At 31.6% G+C, this 21203-nt stretch overlaps 3 protein-coding genes across 6 annotated transcripts; 2 read left to right on the forward strand and 1 right to left on the reverse strand.

The window, feature by feature from the left end:
- Positions 1-4756: 4756 nt before the first annotated feature.
- LOC130900036 (SET domain-containing protein SmydA-8-like) lies at positions 4757-11520 on the reverse strand. Of its 2 annotated transcripts, none has more exons than XM_057810340.1 (8): positions 11267-11520; positions 9859-10113; positions 9106-9369; positions 7088-7336; positions 5963-6273; positions 5537-5904; positions 5201-5304; positions 4757-5008 (listed from the first exon to the last, which is right to left on the reverse strand). In XM_057810340.1, the coding sequence occupies exons 2-8, from the start codon at positions 9997-9999 to the stop codon at positions 4850-4852; spliced, it is 1596 nt and encodes a 531-aa protein (XP_057666323.1). In that variant the 5' UTR covers positions 10000-10113; positions 11267-11520; the 3' UTR covers positions 4757-4849. The 2 variants fall into 2 exon arrangements, with proteins under 2 accessions (XP_057666323.1, XP_057666325.1); XM_057810342.1 differs by lacking the exon at positions 11267-11520 and adding an exon at positions 10926-11182.
- A 6-nt stretch (positions 11521-11526) lies between these two features.
- On the forward strand, positions 11527-16529 carry LOC130900037 (SET domain-containing protein SmydA-8-like). Of its 2 annotated transcripts, none has more exons than XM_057810344.1 (8): positions 11527-11696; positions 13231-13352; positions 13952-14089; positions 14366-14735; positions 14835-15029; positions 15283-15527; positions 15906-16165; positions 16217-16529. In XM_057810344.1, the coding sequence occupies exons 2-8, from the start codon at positions 13279-13281 to the stop codon at positions 16456-16458; spliced, it is 1524 nt and encodes a 507-aa protein (XP_057666327.1). In that variant the 5' UTR covers positions 11527-11696; positions 13231-13278; the 3' UTR covers positions 16459-16529. The 2 variants fall into 2 exon arrangements, with proteins under 2 accessions (XP_057666327.1, XP_057666326.1); XM_057810343.1 differs by lacking the exon at positions 11527-11696 and adding an exon at positions 11917-12215.
- A 362-nt stretch (positions 16530-16891) lies between these two features.
- On the forward strand, positions 16892-21200 carry LOC130900038 (uncharacterized). Of its 2 annotated transcripts, none has more exons than XM_057810346.1 (4): positions 16892-17223; positions 18540-19020; positions 19356-19678; positions 19990-21200. In XM_057810346.1, the coding sequence occupies exons 2-4, from the start codon at positions 18545-18547 to the stop codon at positions 20376-20378; spliced, it is 1188 nt and encodes a 395-aa protein (XP_057666329.1). In that variant the 5' UTR covers positions 16892-17223; positions 18540-18544; the 3' UTR covers positions 20379-21200. The 2 variants fall into 2 exon arrangements, with proteins under 2 accessions (XP_057666329.1, XP_057666328.1); XM_057810345.1 differs by lacking the exon at positions 16892-17223 and adding an exon at positions 17429-17581.
- Positions 21201-21203: the final 3 nt, after the last annotated feature.

The following is a 21203-nucleotide window of genomic DNA, read 5'->3' on the forward strand; positions in this document are numbered from 1 at the left end:
GCCCCCCGTTTATAAATATTTACCCAATATCATAACGAATTTCCACGGAAATCCAATAAACGACGTAGATGTCGTCCACCTCGGGCACTAGGTACCTCGTAGACCTTTTCTATCTTGAAATTCGTGTTCATTAACCTCCAAAACCTCCCGGTTATAAATATTTACCCAATATCATAACGAATTTCCACGGAAATCCAGAAAACGACGTAGATGTTGTCCACCTCGGGCACCAGGTACCTCGTAGACCTTTTCTATCTTGAAATTCGTGATCAGTAACCTCCAAAACCCCCCGGTTATAAATATTTACCCAATATCATAACGAATTTCCACGGAAATCCAATAAACGACGTAGATGTCGTCCACCTCGGGCACTAGGTACCTCGTAGACCTTTTCTATCTTGAAATTCGTGATCAGTAACCTCCAAAACCTTTTGTTTATAAATATTTACCCAATATTATCACGAAGTTCCACGGAAATCCAGTAAACGTCGAAGATGTCGTCCACCCCGGGCACCAGGTACCTCGTAGACCTTTTCTATCTTGAAATTCGTGATCAGTAACCTCCAAAACCCCCCGATTATAAATATTTACCCAATATCATAACGAATTTCCACGGAAATTCAGTAAACGTCGAAGATGTCGTCCACCCCGGGCACCAGGTACCTCGTAGACCTTTTCTATCTTGAAATTCGTGTTCATTAACCTCCAAAGCCCCCCGTTTATAAATATTTACCCAATATCATAACGAATTTCCACGGAAATCCAATAAACGACGTAGATGTCGTCCACCTCGGGCACTAGGTACCTCGTAGACCTTTTCTATCTTGAAATTCGTGTTCATTAACCTCCAAAACCTCCCGGTTATAAATATTTACCCAATATCATAACGAATTTCCACGGAAATCCAGAAAACGACGTAGATGTTGTCCACCTCGGGCACCAGGTACCTCGTAGACCTTTTCTATCTTGAAATTCGTGATCAGTAACCTCCAAAACCCCCCGGTTATAAATATTTACCCAATATCATAACGAATTTCCACGGAAATCCAATAAACGACGTAGATGTCGTCCACCTCGGGCACTAGGTACCTCGTAGACCTTTTCTATCTTGAAATTCGTGATCAGTAACCTCCAAAACCTTTTGTTTATAAATATTTACCCAATATTATCACGAAGTTCCACGGAAATCCAGTAAACGTCGAAGATGTCGTCCACCCCGGGCACCAGGTACCTCGTAGACCTTTTCTATCTTGAAATTCGTGATCAGTAACCTCCAAAACCCCCCGATTATAAATATTTACCCAATATCATAACGAATTTCCACGGAAATCCAGAAAACGACGTAGATGTCGTCCACCTCGGGCACTAGGTACCTCGTAGACCTTTTCTATCTTGAAATTCGTGATCAGTAACCTCCAGAACCTCCCGATTATAAATATTTACCCAATATCATAACGAATTTCCACGGAAATCCAGAAAACGACGTAGATGTCGTCCACCTCGGGCACTAGGTACCTCGTAGACCTTTTCTATCTAGATAATCGTGTTCATTAACCTCCAAAACCCTTTGGTTAAAAATATTTACCCAATATCATAACGAATTTCCACGGAAATCCAGTAAACGACGTAGATGTCGTCCACCTCGGGCACTAGGTACCTCGTAGACCTTTTCTATCTTGTAATTCGTGTTCATTAACCTCCAAAACCTCCCGGTTATAAATATTTACCCAATATCATAACGAATTTCTACGGAAATCCAGAAAACGACGTAGATGTCGTCCACCTCGGGCACTAGGTACCTCGTGGACCTTTTCTATCTTGAAATTCGTGATCAGTAACCTCCAAAACCCCCCGGTTATAAATATTTACCCAATATCATAACGAATTTCCACGGAAATTCAGTAAACGACGTAGATGTCGTCCACCCCGGGCACCAGGTACCTCGTAGACCTTTTCTATCTTGAAATTCGTGTTCATTAACCTCCAAAGCCCCCCGTTTATAAATATTTACCCAATATCATAACGAATTTCCACGGAAATCCAATAAACGACGTAGATGTCGTCCACCTCGGGCACTAGGTACCTCGTAGACCTTTTCTATCTTGAAATTCGTGATCAGTAACCTCCAGAACCTCCCGATTATAAATATTTACCCAATATCATAACGAATTTCTACGGAAATCCAGAAAACGACGTAGATGTCGTCCACCTCGGGCACTAGGTACCTCGTAGACCTTTTCTATCTAGATAATCGTGTTCATTAACCTCCAAAACCCTTTGGTTAAAAATATTTACCCAATATCATAACGAATTTCCACGGAAATCCAGTAAACGACGTAGATGTCGTCCACCTCGGGCACTAGGTACCTCGTAGACCTTTTCTATCTTGTAATTCGTGTTCATTAACCTCCAAAACCTCCCGGTTATAAATATTTACCCAATATCATAACGAATTTCTACGGAAATCCAGAAAACGACGTAGATGTCGTCCACCTCGGGCACTAGGTACCTCGTGGACCTTTTCTATCTTGAAATTCGTGATCAGTAACCTCCAAAACCCCCCGGTTATAAATATTTACCCAATATCATAACGAATTTCCACGGAAATTCAGTAAACGACGTAGATGTCGTCCACCTCGGGCACTAGGTACCTCGTAAACCTTTTCTATCTAGAAAATCGTGTTCATTAACTTCCAAAAACTCCCGGTTATAAATATTTGAACAAGATCATAACGAATTTCCGCGAAAATCCAATAAACTTCGAAGATGTCGTCCACCTCGGGCACCAGGTACCTCGTAGACCTTTTCTATCTTGAAATTCGTGATCAGTAACCTCCAAAGCCCCCCGTTTATAAATATTTACCCAATATCATAACGAATTTCCACGGAAATCCAATAAACTTCGAAGACGTCGTCCACCTCGGGCACTAGGTACCTCGTAGACCTTTTCTATCTTGAAATTCGTGATCAGTAACCTCCAAAACCTCCCGATTATAAATATTTACCCAATATCATAACGAATTTCCACGAAAATCCAATAAACTTCGAAGATGTCGTCCACCTCGGGCACTAGGTACCTCGTAGACCTTTTCTGTCCCGAAACTCGGGTTCATCGACCACGAGAACCCCAATGTACTAAAATTCATCTCATTTTCCAACTTTTTGTTTCCCATCAATTCGAAATCCTCTTCTCCAAATAAATTCCTGAGGTTTGTTGCATCTTTTATTAAATAAATTAGATATTTAAATCTAGACATTTTCATCGTACATCGACATCTTTAAAGAATCGTCCTTGTAAACCTTGAACTAGCGCCTCTACTTCCGTTCGGAATCCGCGCGAACGGGAGGTGAATGCGGAAGTTCCGCTTTCCAATTTTCTTTTTAAACGTAGCCGTTATTTCCCGTCGAACGCAGCTTTTTAGCGTATACAAATATACTAGAGAAAGATGGATATAGGGGTTGAATCGAGGGATGAAGCAGGTGAATGACCGGGAGCGACCCAGACCGATGCCGATGTCAGGCGGCGGCATCGATCTCCACTGCACCCGGCGGCGACGTTGAACATATCACAGAAAAAATCTAATATCTACAGAGAAACATATTATCGAAAATCTTGATTCAATAATCTTTATTTCATTTTATGCGAATTATAAAAAATATTGAGGTACCCTGTATAATGAAGAAAAAAATAAAATTGTGTAGCTCATTTCAAGACATCCTGTATAAACTGTATATATTATATAGTGGAATAATGGGTACGAAACATAATGGAAACGTGGCAACGTTGTTTGGCTTGCGCAATGCGTCCTCGTCCAATGCCACCGCAGCCGTTTCACGCTTTCAGGGTTCTTTCGACTATTTTCATTTGTTTTATTTGACATTAATTCATCCAGAACATAAAAGATGAAAGCAGAGCTGCTTTTCATACAATAATTGCTGATTTATGTTTCCTACTAAATGCCTAAACTGATTTAAAAATAATATAAAATAAAAGGCGTTCTATATAAAAGACATTACTGTACATAATAGAATAGCTCTCTTTTTTTATTTTCGTTAAATCTCCGTATTCTCGGGAAATAAAACATATAAAAGAAATTCTAGACACTTTTCTTATCTTATCCGTTCGTAAACAAACCTAATATAGCTCGAGACAGGATTAACTGAAGACATTTTTCACATCCTTGTTTGTCGTTTTCGACCCGTAATCCTACAAAGGCCTTTTTCTCTCCTTGAGTTTTGTTGACGTGAAAAAATCCTCGCAATTTATATAAGAAATAGGATTTTAGTTGTTTAACACATTTCACAATATTAAGATACAGTTTAGATTGCAATAAAACAATTTACGTCTCTATATTAACAAAAAACACGAAATCTAAATTCTTCCTTATCCTTATTTAATGTATTGTGTTTTTAATGTTTCGTCTCTTTTTACCATAGCTGTCAAATTTTAATTTACTGTTTACATTATTCGCGACTAGATGGCACATTAGTCAATTTCATTATGATTATATTTAATGAGAATATAGTTTTAGAAACTTTAATCAAAATATTTTTACAGTAGAGTCTGAAACTCCATCTATAAACTTAATTATAATACACTATAATGTCAGGTTGACAACTACATATATATTTTATATATTTTGTAATAGATGGCGCGCTATGTTGAATATCCAATATGGAAATTATTCTTTCTAGATTAGAGATGGGCTCAATTAGTTTTTGATGTTTAAGTTCCGGGATGAAATAAAAACAAATATAATCTCAATATTTTATTTAAAACGATTATAAAACGTATGAGAACATAAATAAATAAAATCTGTAAATAACAAGAAAAAAATATATTTTGTGTTTAAACTGGTGATTGTCCCATAGCTTCATGTACTGTTCGAAGTACTAATTGCAATTCTTTCAAATTTTTTGTTGCTTTTTCGTATATTTTCCCCTCCAATGATGATTCAAGCTCGTGTTTCAAAAGCGAAGTACATTCTTCTAGAAGCTTTTTGGATTCCTGGTAAAAAAAATTTTCGTTTCTCTTATTTATTATTCGACGTAATTAATTAAAGACGGCGGCTATTTGTTAGGTTATTGTAACTTCAACTTAATAATTATTATTAGGAATCTAGATAAATGGATTTAACGAACTGGAAAACGCTCAAATAGGAGAGAAAAAATCATGAAAAGAATGTGAAAAAAAACTTACTATTAAAGAAGCGTAAACAATGTTAGGATCGGCTTTACGTCGACCAATTTCGACAACAGTAGCTTGAAGTTCATAAAGAATTTTTCCTCTCATTTTATTTTCACCTAATAATAATAAAAACTGATATAACTAATAAATAATTTTAAAAAGTTATTAAATAACTGTTTCTTAATATACAGCTGCGTTTGTCCATCTCTATAAACGTGTATAAATTCCAATACATCCAATAGCGCCATCTACGATTATTCCAGTGTGTCATCATAACACGTTTCGTGTTGCTAGTTTTACGGGGGGACATTCGAAAGTATATATATACAATAATTAAATAAATCATACCTGGTGTTAATTGTTTGAATAAATCGCATAAATTCTGACAGAATTTCAATTTTAATTGTAGATTTTCTTCAGAAACGTCTCTTAGTCCATTTTTTTCTCCACCTATCAAATTGATTAGGGCTATTTTCACCTCGGTTAAAAAATAATGGTTAGGATGTAAAAGTTCTTCGTAACTATCGATAAAATTCTTGCATTCTTTGATGTTATCTTTCGGCATTTCCGTTAAATCTTTTCCGATTCTATCTAGTAGATCTTGTACTGCATAAGGGGATAGTTTACTAGGGCATTCGTTACAACACCAATCGGAACCTCTATCGTTCGTTTTGTTATCTATAAACGTTTTCGGGAGTAAATACCCTTTGCAATTACTAAAATTGTAAAAAAAAATTACAAAAATTCAATTCCCCATAGATATAATCGACTGACCTATCTTGACATCTTAGAGCGCTGAAATACGTGCCGAATTCCGTAGGGTCCGAACACCTCGGACAACAACACCAAAATAATTTTGTGTCGTAAAGATGGTGTCTCCTATCGGACGTACCTCGTATAGGATTCGTGTGACAAATACTGAGTTTACCGCCTTTTTTTATATCGGCGCCGGCGGTTATTACGATACATCCTTTTTCGGAGAAACTTTTGGCGCAATTAGCAACGCAACTGTGTTCCAAAAATAACGATTGTTCGTAAATGGCTACGTGGGGGGGATCGGTACAAGGAACTTCGTGTGAATATACCTAAATAAGTTTGTTAATTCGTCAATTTGTCAAAGAAAGTGCTGCCCTCTTGTTAAACATCGAAGAAACATAACAAAAATGATGACGTTAGGAACAGAACAAAATCAACAGTGTTGCCAAGCTATTAATATTTCTGTTGTTCCCATTAGAAATTATTGACAACAATAAATCGAAATATTTTTCTTTAAAAACATTAAGATAATTGTGTGTGCGATATTAAATATCTTCAAATTGATCTTATTTCAATATCAATTGTACTATTTGTACATTTTATTTAATATAATCTCTAATAATATAAAATTCATGAACTACTCATCGTGTATAAAAACAAGGTTCCTACTTTTTCAAACAAAAAGCAGGAAAGAAGAAAACTGCAAGGTAACCACATGAATTATAGCTCGACGGTTTAATAGATGGCGCGACGGCATTAAAAAAGAAATCTGTAACTTTCTCCATAGTTTCAACGGTATAAAATGCCGCGAAAATGTAGAAAAAGAAATCTGTAACTATTTCCGTATTGTCAGCTGTCAATAGATGGCGAGACAATGTAGAAAATGAAATCTGTATCTTTTCGGTAGTCTACGATAACTAGACGATTCAAAAGATGACGTAGCACACATTTTATTTATTGAAAACAAATGATTTCAATATTAGTTTCGTATACCGTGAGTAATAAATAATTATTGAACTATAAACCCCGGTCGTATTCCATAGGCGTAGTTGGGTGAAGTGAAAGTAAAAAAAATGTTAATAAAACGTATTTTGAAAATATAGTTTCGAACTAGTTGTTCAAATTCAAAATAAACGAACTTACTTTTAATATTCCGCATATTTTTAAGACATCATCCTCAGTAAATACCGCATCTAATTTAAAAAATTTCAATATGAATTTTGCTATTTGTATACTATCACGTTCATGAATATTTTTTCTTTGATAATCACGTGTTTCTAACGATTGGATTTTTTTCCAAATTTCCGGTAGGAATTGTTTTTGATAGAGTATTCTCAAGATAGTAACAAACTGGTAGCTCGGATGAATGATACCGAAATTTCTAATGGACATCTAAAAGATACAAAAAAAAACTATCTGTAACCACCATATTGAGTATAGAGTAGCATTTTCAGTTTTATTTGTGCTAGAATCACGCTACACCTTATATATAGTTCACTTAAGGTCGAAATTCAAATATGTCAGTTCCTGTTATTCATAGTTTATACCCCTAGATGACGCCATTGTAACTGTCAAACTTTTAAATCAATAATCCATTTTTTTATTCGACAAATATAAAAACTAATAAATTATTAATAAACAATTATATTTAATAAAGATTTTAGCACAAGTATTTTCAATAGAAAGTTAGTACTTATTCAAATTAAAAGAAACAAACTGCAACGCGTCGGTACTGTCACTACAGTTAGCGCTACGTTATATTATGATCTTCATATTAAGTTCAGCTATTTACCAATAGATGTAGACATAGTAATTTTATTTGTATCATTGAATTAAGAATAAAGGAAGGATAATTATTCACATCAACATTTAAGTATGATGACTAATTTTCTTTTGTTTGATATTCTTTTATCAATTTTACAATATTTTTATTATGTTTTAGTTTTGTATTCATTTAGAATCAATTAGAAATTATTGTGTTTTTACGTAAAATATACAGTAGGCCATTTTATAAAAATTGATATGCTATTGAACCCATTATTTATCATCATAATCGCATTGAGAAACTGTAGAAGTTGGTCAATCTCAAACAATCACGTCCAAGAAAAATCAAAATCAAGATACAAATTGATAAAAACAAAATATGAGATCAAATTATATTTATATTATTTGGTTTAATATAATTTTATACAGCACGCCTATGGTGAAGCGGATATTGCCGTCCGCCATATGCGACAGCCATCTTGGTTACCATACTTTAATTCATTGCTCCTTCCTTTACATTCTTAACTCAATGAACGTAATATCATAACAAGTTTTGAAATACCACGTATAAAATTTTATTACTCAATATTTATTTTACGTTCTATTTTATTTGCGTTCAAGATAATTCTTAATATTATCTTAAAGCTGTAAAAACATCAGGTATATAGTAACATAAACATTATTTCTGTTAATACTAAAAATTTGTTTATAAACTTTTTCTCAAATACCGAATGACATCATTTTTCAATATTTCCACGCCGTCTTCAAGATCGACATACTAAAAATAGCGAGTAATAATCGTTTCAACAGTTTTCAATCACTATTACATTTCGTTGATTATACAAGGTGTGACTTTATTAAACTTTGTTTCGACCCACTAACAGATTTAATGAACTTTATTTTCGGATATAGGATTAGTAACTACATTAAGTACGTCAAAAGTATATTTGAGCGATTTGAATCGATGAGAAAAACCACTTAAGTAATAATCGTTAAAATATCAATTGATATATTTAGTTATAAAAGTTTGAAAGCATTTTACTGATTGTTTTTAAAAAATAAATCATTTCGAACGTTATAACTATTTAAATTTTCACTTTTAAAATGTTAAATTTCTATTTTCGAATTTTATATTATTTCAAAAACGTCATAAAACAGCTGATGATGTGTAATTCGAGTTAAAATAGTAGTTAGGCAACCTTCAAAACAAGTATAGAGATGGAAACTTCTATTGATACGAGTAGTTAAATAATAACTAACAGCTGATGATGTGTACTTCGAGTTAAATTAGTAGTTAGGCGACCTTCAAAACAAGTATAGAGATGGAAACTTCTATTGATACGATTAGTTAAATAATAACTGTTGGAATTAAAATATTTATTTTACGTATAACTTACTTTATCATCGCCTTTTAATACCGTATATCTGCATTCTGGTATATGCCCTGGTGCTTTTTCGCACAAATCGCTGCACATCGGCCATCCGCATTTCGAACAAGGTCTACTGTTATTTTCGTTTATTTCTTTACCGCATCCCAAACATACAGGGACCGTAGATTGAGTCGGACCCCAAATCAACGGAGTTTCTTGGAATATTACATCTCCTGGGTGTAGATCTTTAGTCGATCTCAAATATTTTCCTGAAGTTTCGTCAATATATACCTGAAACGAATCGTAAATGCGAACGACAAATACGAAATAATGTCGCAGTGTTATACGAGGGTGACGCCATATATTTTGAGACGTCATTTTTTAGAACGTTGTCAAAAATTGGTCGAATCGGGCCAAAAGGGTGTTTTAATCATTTCCGGTTTACGTAAATCCTTGAAATTTCATCAAAACGTTACAATATTTATTAAATAGGCCAAATTTTATCGTGAAATCCAAATTGAGTAACTTTACTTGAATCGCCTTGTATATAGTATGTTTAAATCTTTTTTTGAGCTACACCGTATAGAAATATACTGTTTCCGATTTTATAGATTTATTTTTAGAAAACGACGCGGACTATTTTTCTTTAAATTAACATTTTGAGGTTAGATCACACAGTTATATTCATAATAGGTATACTTATATAATTATTTAAATGTTATATTGAATATATTTCACACGTTGTTAAATAAAAATAATAAAATTCGTATTTTTTTGTACCTTAAACGGTTTGCAATACTTTTTATGTTGTTTCCAATCACTTTTTTGATGTTCTTTGCTACAATAGTGAACGAAATGGCAACCGCTACATCGATTACTGGCCGGTTTTCTACAAACTTGGCACTTTGTTTCTTCAGACATGTTTTTTATTACGAAAATTTGTCAAAAATCCAATTTTGTTACTAGTTACTGCAATAGTTTATTTTTAGTAGGTCTGTTCAAACTATTCACGAGCGAAGTATGTTACACTGTGTACTAAAAATAGAAAAAATGTATCAAGACCGATGCAGTTATTTTCTACTTCCCGATTGAGTTCGTCGCACGAATTAAACAAATCGAGTATATATATTTATATTATTAACAATGATATATTGTGTACAAGAATATAATAATCAGCAAATTTCTTTTTGTTGTTGATAACAATAAATCATTGACTTTGCAATCATATTTAAATAACTACTTTATTATTAATCCGAAACGATACTTCGTCACCTAGGCAACAAATAAACCGCCATATTTGTAACATATTCGTTCCACTAACAGCGTTGCCGTCTTGTCACATTTACAAATCTTTTAAATTTTGATTTTATTATAAAATTACTATAACTATTAGACGTGTAATTGTAATTTTGATTGTGTACCTCATTAAAGAAATTCATCGTCTTTGATCGCGTACTTATCGTGTTTAAGATTTTCCATATTTACTTTTTCTAATTTGTTATATGTTTACATCACTTTTAGTTACTGAAAAATTTTAATATGTGGCAACACAGCTACTCGTTTGTATCATAAACGTTTCTCGTACAAGCACTTTATTTTCTTAATTTCTATAACTATTATTTAATTTCAATTATAATTATGATTTAATTTCGTTATAAAATCAATTTTTGTAATTATTTATATAATTTGAATAGCAAAAAATATTTTGAAGTTACGCAATATAAATAAATAAATACTAGATGGCACTGATTGATTTACATATAAAATTTTTTGTTGTTAACGATCTTTTTGTATTATAAGTAAATTAAAAATGGTTTTTATGGGTATAAACTTGAAAATTTACTTACCCACAGGTATTTAAAACTTACAGAATATATAGAAATTAATTAATTGAATGAAAGTTGATACCAAACATATCGCGGTCAATTTTCACCTTGAATGCGGTAATTGCGGTATAATTATACTTAAATATGCTTAACTTGACAAATAAACATAATGAATCATTTTTTCTTCCCACATCATCTTTATTGAAGATTACAAAATGGAGATTTCAAAGTTTGGTATGAACTATAATAGATTTCCACGTATATTTTGTACTAATAATGATTCACGAAGATAAAATAACTTCTGGTTTTCCCAATTATTAAATTTTTTAAAAGATACCTAGAAGTAAATCAAAATAATTTACCTGCTATCCGAACTGTTTTGATTTAAAACTCTTATTTTTCACCGGATCATTTTTCACACATCACTTTTTTCCCGAATCCGTTTATAAATATTTAATATTGTAGTAAATATTTTGATGTTACACTCCTCTACATAATTAGAATATATATTTACGTTTTAAAACACATCATAGTTATTTAACTCGTAAAACAAAAACATCTCGTTGACCTTGATCCACGCCTTTTGTCACTCACACATGATTCTTCGTTGCATAACCTAAAATTCGCGGGAAACAGTTTAAGATTTTGACAGTACGAATAAAAACCAGATCCCTCCAGTTTCGAACTTACTAAATCCGGTTTAAATGCGCTTCGAATAAAATAGAAGTTTATGAAAATTAGTTCAGGCATGTAAAAGTTGTTATAATAAGATTTCTACGACTCTTTTTTAAGGTATGTTTTGTATAATAATTACTTTTCACATTTTTTGTCTGTCGTACTTGGAAATAGCTTTTTATACACATCCGTTGTATCCAGTTTTTGTTTAACACTGTATCATCTGTTTTATTTATTTAAAAACGAACACATTAAGAACGAAAACTATTTGAAATAAATCTATATTTAAATGCACGTATTATAATAATCGTTTTATGATAAATTTTTGTACATAAAACAAAATTGGCATTCGATCTACAATATACAAAGAAATATTTCAATAGTATGTGGTTGAAAATAGGTGAGTAAAACATAAAAAATGAAAAGAAAATTTTAAAAATAACTTTGGCAAAATTGAATAGATAGAATTCTCCCACAATTGTACCGAATTTAGTGGGGACGTGTATTATAACTTAACGTCAAATTGATTGCTACAACAGATGGTTGAAAATCATCGACTAGTGAAAATCTGTGAACAAAGTGCGATAATATTTGTTTTTGCTTGAAGTAAACATGAGTTCGAAATATAAAAAAAAGGTAAATCCATCCGTTTTTCATATACTTTTCTTCACTTCGTTTCTTTTTCAAAAATTAAAACATTTATAATTAATATTATCTTTATTATCAATATTCTTATAATCAGTTCTATTCTATACGCTTTTTTCGACTTCCCCTTGTATATGTAAAGGTCTTACTTTTATACAGGGTTTTCCGAAACTTGATGCAAAACTTTGACAGTTGACGCTGTGATATAAAAAATTTTTTCATACTATTTTTACAATCTAAAGATAACAGAAATTTATCGTTTAGGAGTAAATACCAACGAATCCGTTCGTCATAAAAAGACAATATAAAGAATATTATCATAAATTATTCATTAAAAATATTAACAGGAAGTACTTGGTTAGACCAAGAGATGGCAGTACCACTGTATTAGAAAGTAAACAATATATTCATCCTCGTAGGAATGTTTCTCGTACAAGAAATCTATGATACAATAAAAATAAAGTTTCTTTTTATCCACCATGGGACTTTCCGTACCATATTAATCATAAAAACCTCTTTTTACATCGATAGAAAACGTGATCTGTCAAACGGCCATTTTGTAATAGAATCCGCACCGTTTTATGTTACTCAATACAAGATAATTATTTTTCTAATTTAATTAATCACCTCAAATATATTTACACGATGTTATTTTGGTTAATTTAATTTATTTTTAAATATTCACACATAATTTGAAATAAACTATATCTCGTTGTTGATATTTGCCTTTTATCAATAAATTGTTTGATGTATGTCTGTTTATTTTATCTTCAACACATCTTGTTAATAATTTAATATAATGGATATTTTTTAAATCTAATTAACATTGGAAATGAAACATTTATATAATAAGTAGTAAATAAAATTTCTAACGTAAATATTAAAAGAATCGATTCATAAAAAATAATCTTCATCACCAATTTTAACAGTAGAGAGATGGGCTACTACATTAAAAGATAAAATACAAGATTGATTATACCTCGTATCATAATTCCTTTATTTTTAGGAGAGTAAATCACGAAGTCGTTCAAAATCATCGATAATTAGTGATATTATGTACCCAAATAAAAATGTATTATATCCAGAAGAAAGAAAGTTCTTCGTAAAAACATCAAAGATAATGGGAAGGTACGATAGTTATTTCGTAAAGTTTTCGTCCATCTCTAAACTTCTAAATAACAAGTCTAGCCTCAAATTCGTTTTGGTATTGCATACAGAGACCACTATTGGTGAAATGATAAACTCCACATATTAGACTTCACAATGTATATTTTAAAAATATTCGATATTAAATTTCAAATCACTCAATTTGAAGTAGGTTGAAGAATTATTCTATTTCGATTCATGAATAAAAATAGCGCTCAATCGTAGGTATAAGAAAAATAAGCAATTGAATAATTTCTGTCGGACATAATATTCTTGATATACGGCAACACGGCTTTATCACGTGATCAGTTTAGTTCAATAAAAATGATTTGAATATTCTATAATGATGATTACAAATGTCGGATTCGAATTAATACAAAAATAATATCAAATTTTTTTTTATTTAAATTCTTCTAATTCGAGTTTATTGTTTAATTGAAATCTCAAATCACCGCGCTGTTGTCAGATTCATAAATATTTCCCGTGCTTTTTACTAGCAATAAAAAGTGAATAATTTCAATTATTTTACATTTATGATTATTTGTACCAACAATCCAATATACTTTCTCAAAAATTTTTAGATATATGGTAGCGAAGAAAGATATTTTACCGGGAGAGATAATTTTAAGTGAATTACCAATTGTTGTCGGCCCTTGTGCTGGTTGCGCCGTCCAATGTTTGGGATGTTACAAAAATTTAGAAGAAGAATCTTTTGTGAAGTAAGCTACTAATATTTGAAATTAAAAACCTTTTTTGCTTTGAGAAAATTACCGCGTAATATTTACTATAAACAGTGATCTGACAACGCTGCGCGCTATACTTCGACAGAAAATTAGAATTAGAAGGAATCTACAGTTTATCAACGCGCAAAAGGTTGGGATACTGTCGGATAGATGGCGCGGTTTAAACTTTTTCGTTTTCAAGTGTAATTTATTTGTTTAATTAATACCCTAGAATATTTATTTTATCAAACAGGAATACTATTCATGTTTTAGGTGCAAATCTTGTAATTGGCCGTTATGTTCTTACGAATGTTCCGGTATTAACAAACGCTTAGGACATTCTGACATAGAATGCGCGATACTCAGGAAAACGAATTCTTCAAAATTTTTAAACTACAACGATTTTTCAAATATAAGATCTCGTTTATGTGCCATAGTTCCTCTGAGATGTCTAATACTTAGAAAAGTTGATCCGAAAACTTACGATATGTTATTGAACATGGAACACCATAACGAATTGCGAATGAATATTTCTGAGGTGTGGAATAATAATCAAAAAAACGTCGTCAATACACTGATTGATGATTGGGGATTAACTTGCTTTTCTGAGGAAGAAATACACACCGTTTGCGGAATACTGGAAGTAAGTTTCCCTGCTAAAATAAATCTGGCAACAATGTCGAATAATTCTAATCGAACGTTAAAGAAAACGGCGTAGTTGCCAAACTGTTTCTTTTTGTAGATTAATTGTTTCGAAATCGGACAACAAGATAGAGACATTAGAGGGCTTTATCCAACGGCGTTTCTCATGTCTCACGATTGCGTACCGAATACCAATCACAGCGACGAAGAAATGAATTATCAGTTAACTGTGAGAGCTTCAACCGAAATCAAAGAAGGACATCCTGTAACTTTAAGTTATGCTTATACTTTACAGGTTAGAATTGATTTGATTTACAAGATTTTATAGTTTTTTCATTAATTATTTATTTATTTTACGATTATAAACAATGCAGTGATTTTTTTAAAATTATACCGACGATTATTTAAATCATCTCGTAACTAATTACGTTTTCTCTCTTGTTGGTTCGCGCCTTCCAAAACACCTGATAGTTGCGGCGTTGCCAAGTTTATTTTCCGTTTTTACCGATTTAATTAATATTATATGTAAATTTGATATTTTTAATTAGAATACAATGAAGCGACGCGAGCATCTCCTCGATAATAAATTTTTCGAATGTTACTGCAAGAGATGTTCTGATCCTTCCGAGCTTGGTAGTTACTGTAGTGCCCTCCAATGTCCAAAATGCCAAAACGGACTAGTTCTTTGTGATGATCCCCTAAATTTCGATTCGTCTTGGAGTTGTACAAACACTTCAAAAAAATGTCCAGGTTACACCATCACCGCCAAATCAATGAAATTATTATTAAACAGGTAAGATATTCCTGATTATTTATAGCATTAAGACAATCCCTAAATTTACATTATATTTATAAAGTCTGGCAACACCGTTGAAATGTTATTTCGTATAACGTATATAATAGCGCCAACTTCACAGCTGATACGGAAAATGGCGTCAAGGAATAGATAAATAAACAGCTGATACACATATTATGATTTTATTGGTTTTTTTTTTCAACTTTTTGTTGTCGTTTTTTGTATTTTCAACAAAAAAATGCGCAAAATTAAATCAGTGGATTGTGTTTATACAAAAAAGATTAGAAAAAAAAATGTTGGTGCTTCAAAAAAAATGACCGTTGGGGGTTATGTTGTTTTGACATGGAACGCCAACTATTGAATTATCGTTTACAGGATAACTCAAGAAGCTGATCAAATAGATTATAACGACGCGAATTCCATGGAACTTTTTTTGGATAAATACAGAAACGTCTTGCACCCCACCCATTATATATGCTTGGGGATGAAAATTTCCCTTTGCCAAATTTACGGAAAAGTCGAGGGAAACTTGATATATCAGTTGAGCGATAAGATTTTGGAAAGGAAAATTGAAATTTGCAGGGAGGTATTGGGGGTTTTGGATGTTATCGAACCGGGATATTCGAGGATAAGAGGTGAATAACGGGATTCGATATTTTTGTCAAGATTAATTTTCGAATTTTCAGGAGTCACTTTATACGAGCTCCACGCGCCACTAATGATACTACTAACGAGAAAATTGGCGGAAAAATCCGTTACGAAATTAGAATTGAAAAGTCGTTTGAAAGAAATTTCAAAATGTCTTACGGAAGCAACTGTCATTCTTAGTTACGAACCGGAAAATTCGGCCGAAGGCAACATGGGAAAAGCGGCAGCGGAAGCTCTAATTCAAATTAAAGAATGGAAAAAAATTGTTGGAAAATTTTAATAATTCATTATATTCGTTATTTGTATTGATCCATTCCTGTTTTGTATAAAAAAATTATTTTGTATTACAAATTGTGTTTTATTTAGACTTATTCGTATTATCCAACCACCCTGTATAATAAAAACTACGCTATCTACTTTCATCATATAACAATGAAATTTTTTTTTAAACTGGCAACACCGCTTTTATAAATCACTCATCTACATAATCGTGGTCATAAAAATTGTGGATTATGTAACGTAGATAATAATAAATTTCTTTTATTGTTTAAATAAAGTTTATAATTATATTTCTTGATCGAATTCGTTATATCTTTTAAAAAGATGAAACTTACACATCAATTCTATATAATAAAATCGAATATATAACAAAAAAATTCAATATTAACGAATTTTAGTTGAGCCGACAACACCGCTAGCAATTAAATCTGCATATACGTCACGAATTTTGGCATAAATCGAATTCCCCTTTTTACGTACTTCTCGTCCAATATATATCCCTGTATACTTAAGTGTGTCGTATATTTGCGCGTGTGCAAACACATTGATCACCGATTCAGTAGGGTAGTTCAGCACCCCTTGCCAAGCTACACCGATTTAGTCTAGCTATCACTAACGGTGGTCAGTATACTTAGGGCTTTTAAAAAGTAAATACACGAAAAGAAAAAAAAAAAAAGAAAACATCGAGAAACCGTTAGTGACAGGCAAAAAATATATCGATAGAGGTTAAGTAGTGGTTAAAGACGGGCGGGAAACACTGTTTTTGGTAAGTTATAAGTAAGTTATATACATTTGATTTTATATAATTGTTATCAACGATAAATAGTTCTTTATATCGAGTTAGAATGTTGATTAAGATTCAGTCAATTCGAGTTGAAATGGATAAGCTCTAAATATATGAACGGAACGTGTTGTTTAATCAATAGTTATATGCTTGCGCGCGCATTTTATCAACCCTATACCTTAGGAGCTTTTCTTTCATCCCCTCGCGCATGGGATGAAACGTTATTACGCAGTTTTGATTGTAACAGAGTGTGCCGCGAATGATGTTCATTTTTTAATACAATCCATGGAATTAGCTAAACATTTCAAGTGGAAAAATGTTATTAAAAATAAATTACGAGGTGAGCTAAATAAATATTTATAATATTTCTAAGGGTATGTGAGTTACAAAATGTAGGCTGTCAATATATAACGATACACACTATAGATATACCCTGGGGTAGCAAATATTAATTATATACTAAATGAATGCGTTTATAGGGTGATTTAAAAATGTCGAAATAATCATTTGGCTCGGTATATCTTTATTTACTTAAACAGCTGTTTCAGATAAGGAGTTTTATTGATAACTGATTTTGAACAAAACTTTATATTTATTTTATACGAATTTCCTTCAAAAACATAATATTTAAATGTTATGTGTACCTTATATATATCGAATCAAGCAGCTCGTTATTTCTAAATCCAGTGTAAACTCATTTTATTTCTTTGTTTTTATAACATAACCACACATAAAATAACCGGGTAATCGATTAGCGCGAACATAACGGCGAGGAAAAGAAGAAAACTGTAATTATCTAATTCTGATAATGTCTAGTAGATGGTACCGCATATTTAATTCGAAATCCGATCGTTTTTTTTTTTAAACAGAAATGAAAATAAGGTAGAAATGGTATATAATTCACAAATATATTTAAAATAATTACAACGATATTGAAAAACGTTAGATGATGTAAATATTTCATACCACAAGTACGAATTTAATTTGAACAACGTTGCCAGATCATAAAAATAATTTAGAAGTTGTAAAAATGTTTTTCTTTCAATTCTAATATATTTTATGAATTCGTTTCGTCATTTTATTTAGTTAACTATGGAATTGATGATTATCTATGATGTAATATACGAATTGATAATTTTATATAAATATAACTGTCAATTGTCAGCTGTCACTGTAGGCCTGGTTGCATAATTAACATTAAAAACAATTGCGGAATTTGTTTGTAAATTAAAACGAAAAAAAAAAAAGAAAATTGAACGAAAAATCTAATTGAGTCAAATCAATTGGTTGTTTCTCAGACCAAATGGACCAAGCCCCATTGCGCGTCTTGCAAAAGAAACGAACGACAAATTTTCGTGAGGACGAAACAAAACTATTAATACAACTATGGGGCAGTCCGCAAATTCAAAATAAATTGTACCTCACACACCGAAAAGCACCAGTTATGAGGCTATTGGCAGCAAATATGCAACATCGTGGTTTTTATAGAACCCCAGACGAAATCAAGACACGGTTAAGAAATCTCAAATGTCTCTATCATCGAATTAAACGGTCCCTGCAGACAGGCGCCGGAAGGGGCACCGTCGATCCAGATTGGCCCCACTACAAAGCCATGGACGATATATTAAGTAGAAAACACCCCAACAGACCTTTGGATATATATAAAGATGGTAATATATTCGAAGGTCCCAGATGTGAGGATATTAAACAAGAAATTATCGACGAAGAACTCGATATCAATGACGAAATGGAATCTTATAGTACCAACAGTCAAGTCGGGTAAGTGTTTTTAGTTATTTCATAATTACCAACTGTTTAAAATAATAAATTTACTAACATAACCTCAAAATATATACTTAATTTCGTATTTACCACTTTTCATTTCTATATACCTCGTAGATATGTTTTTATCTTTTTATAAACATAAAAAACCATAGATACATAAATACAAAAGTCATTTAAATTGTCTATATGAAATAAATTATAGATGATCGTTTATAATTAAAAAAAAGGTCAGTAACTTTCATAAAAATACAATATCCCTCACTAATATTTCTTATAATCGAATTCATCCATATAAATAACGTTATAAATTTGAATTTAACCGCTTTTAGATCGGAAGCGGATGCTGAATTTGAAGATGAAGCTCACCATATGCCATCTCTGACGCCTGCTCCATCGGCAACTCCCACAACGCCTGACAAACACAAAGAAGAAGAGCCTATTAAAATAGCGCCGAAACCGCAAATAAATCAAACTAAAATCACTGGTGTTAATCAGGCGAATATACAAATACCAATCACGACACCGATCAAATCGAATGTACCAGGAGCGCCGTCTATACCGTTTCCTCTATTGATTTTAAACGGATTACCGAATCAGAATCATCAGATCAATCAGTTGAAGAAAGACGAAAATAATACAAATAAACAAGATGGTATGTTATATTTTCTTTATTTACTATAATAATAATAGTTTATGGTAATAAAAAAGTTTATATGTATAATATAATAATTTTAATTGTTAAATGGTTTTGATCATAGATTTCATTTGATAGAAAATTAGTTTCAAAGAACAGGTAAATAATTGACGTATGACATTGACAACTTGCATATGACATTGACAAGTTGCATTTTTTTGAAATTAATGTATAAAGTAAAGATTTTTAAGAAAAAAAACAAGTAAAAAGGTTTAAGAAGTGAAAAATTTATGAAATACTTACAAACAATAAATATTTTTTTCGATTAGATGTCCCTAGTCTCATCAAAGGCCTTATCGAAGTACAAAAAGAGAATTTGGAAGTTCAGAAACAACGTCTTGAAGTAGACAAACAAAAATTAGACTTTCAACGTCTTATTGGATCGCAATTACTCGCTTTACTTCCAATTTTCGGAGGTATAATTCACAAATTGACATCCCCAAATAATAACGAAGAAGATAGCGGCGATGCGGAAGATAAATTATTTAAAAACGGTAAAAAACGACCTCATCCCGATAGTAGCGTCGATATACTTAAAGACAGTAAAATACTGAGGAACGTTTTAGAAGAAGGTATCAAGAAATACATGTTAGGTGATAGTAATAACGATAAAAACGATAGTGCTGTTAAAATCGAAGCAGATAGTGAAGATAAGTAGTTTTTTTTGTTTGTTTTGTGATACATGATACATTTCGAAATGTCTGAAATTTTACTGGTTAGAAACTACACGCTAACGTAAGTATTTTTTATAACAATTTTATACATTTCAACAGATAAAACTAATATTAAGAGTATTCCTAGTACATTTTTTTTAATTTCGAAAATTCAAAACTTAAATTTGTTAGATTTTGTTGTTTAATACTTTTTGAAAGTTTTTTTTTTCTGTTTTTGATTGATAAAATCGAAGATTTAACTTTTAGTATAAGACGAGAATAGCAATTAACAGTTTTAACACGTTCACTGACGACAAGTTTTAAATTACGCACATTTTGACTTTTGTGGAATAAAATGATATTTTATCGCATTTTGTCATTCATTTTTTTATATATACAGGGTCCATTTTCGACAATTATCTTTTATTATAATCGTTTTGTTAAACAATTTTGTTTTCCCTTCATATTTTAATCGGTGAGAGAAAATTTCACATTTTATTATTGAAGTATTTTAATTTTTAAGCCTTTTTCCTTTTTTTTGTTGGCAAAAACTGATGTGTGCGCAATATGCAAGAAAGGTAAAACAGTGACTTGTTTTTTTTTTTAAAATTTCAGACATTTTATTAAATTTTTACACATTCCGAATCGATTAATTCCCAACCAAATGTGATTATTTTAATTTAAGAATTATTTATTTCTTTATTTATTTGTAGAATAAATTGCTAATTTATTATTTTTTTGTACAAAAAATATTTTTGTTTTTACTGTTTATGTACAACGTATTTGTTTTGATTTGAAGTAATTAAACTTATAAAAATTGTTAAAAATTA

Source organism: Diorhabda carinulata, chromosome 12, assembly GCF_026250575.1.
Source record: "Diorhabda carinulata isolate Delta chromosome 12, icDioCari1.1, whole genome shotgun sequence".
NCBI classification, from domain to species: Eukaryota; Metazoa; Arthropoda; class Insecta; order Coleoptera; family Chrysomelidae; genus Diorhabda; species Diorhabda carinulata.

Coding starts and splice junctions, on each gene's coding strand:
- LOC130900036 (XM_057810340.1), bottom strand. CDS start 9,999: ATGTCTGAAGAAACAAAGTGCCAAGTTTGTAGAAAACCGGCCAGTAAT. Junction 7,337..9,105: donor TATTAAAAGGCGATGATAAA/GTAAGTTATACG, acceptor TGTATCTTTTAG/ATGTCCATTAGAAATTTCGG. Junction 6,274..7,087: donor AAATATGCGGAATATTAAAA/GTAAGTTCGTTT, acceptor AAACTTATTTAG/GTATATTCACACGAAGTTCC.
- LOC130900038 (XM_057810345.1), top strand. CDS start 17,455: ATGAAACGTTATTACGCAGTTTTGATTGTAACAGAGTGTGCCGCGAAT. Junction 17,582..18,539: donor TATTAAAAATAAATTACGAG/GTGAGCTAAATA, acceptor GTTGTTTCTCAG/ACCAAATGGACCAAGCCCCA. Junction 19,679..19,989: donor TAATACAAATAAACAAGATG/GTATGTTATATT, acceptor TTTTTCGATTAG/ATGTCCCTAGTCTCATCAAA.
- LOC130900037 (XM_057810343.1), top strand. CDS start 12,192: ATGAGTTCGAAATATAAAAAAAAG. Junction 15,030..15,282: donor GTTATGCTTATACTTTACAG/GTTAGAATTGAT, acceptor ATTTTTAATTAG/AATACAATGAAGCGACGCGA. Junction 15,528..15,905: donor ATGAAATTATTATTAAACAG/GTAAGATATTCC, acceptor TATCGTTTACAG/GATAACTCAAGAAGCTGATC.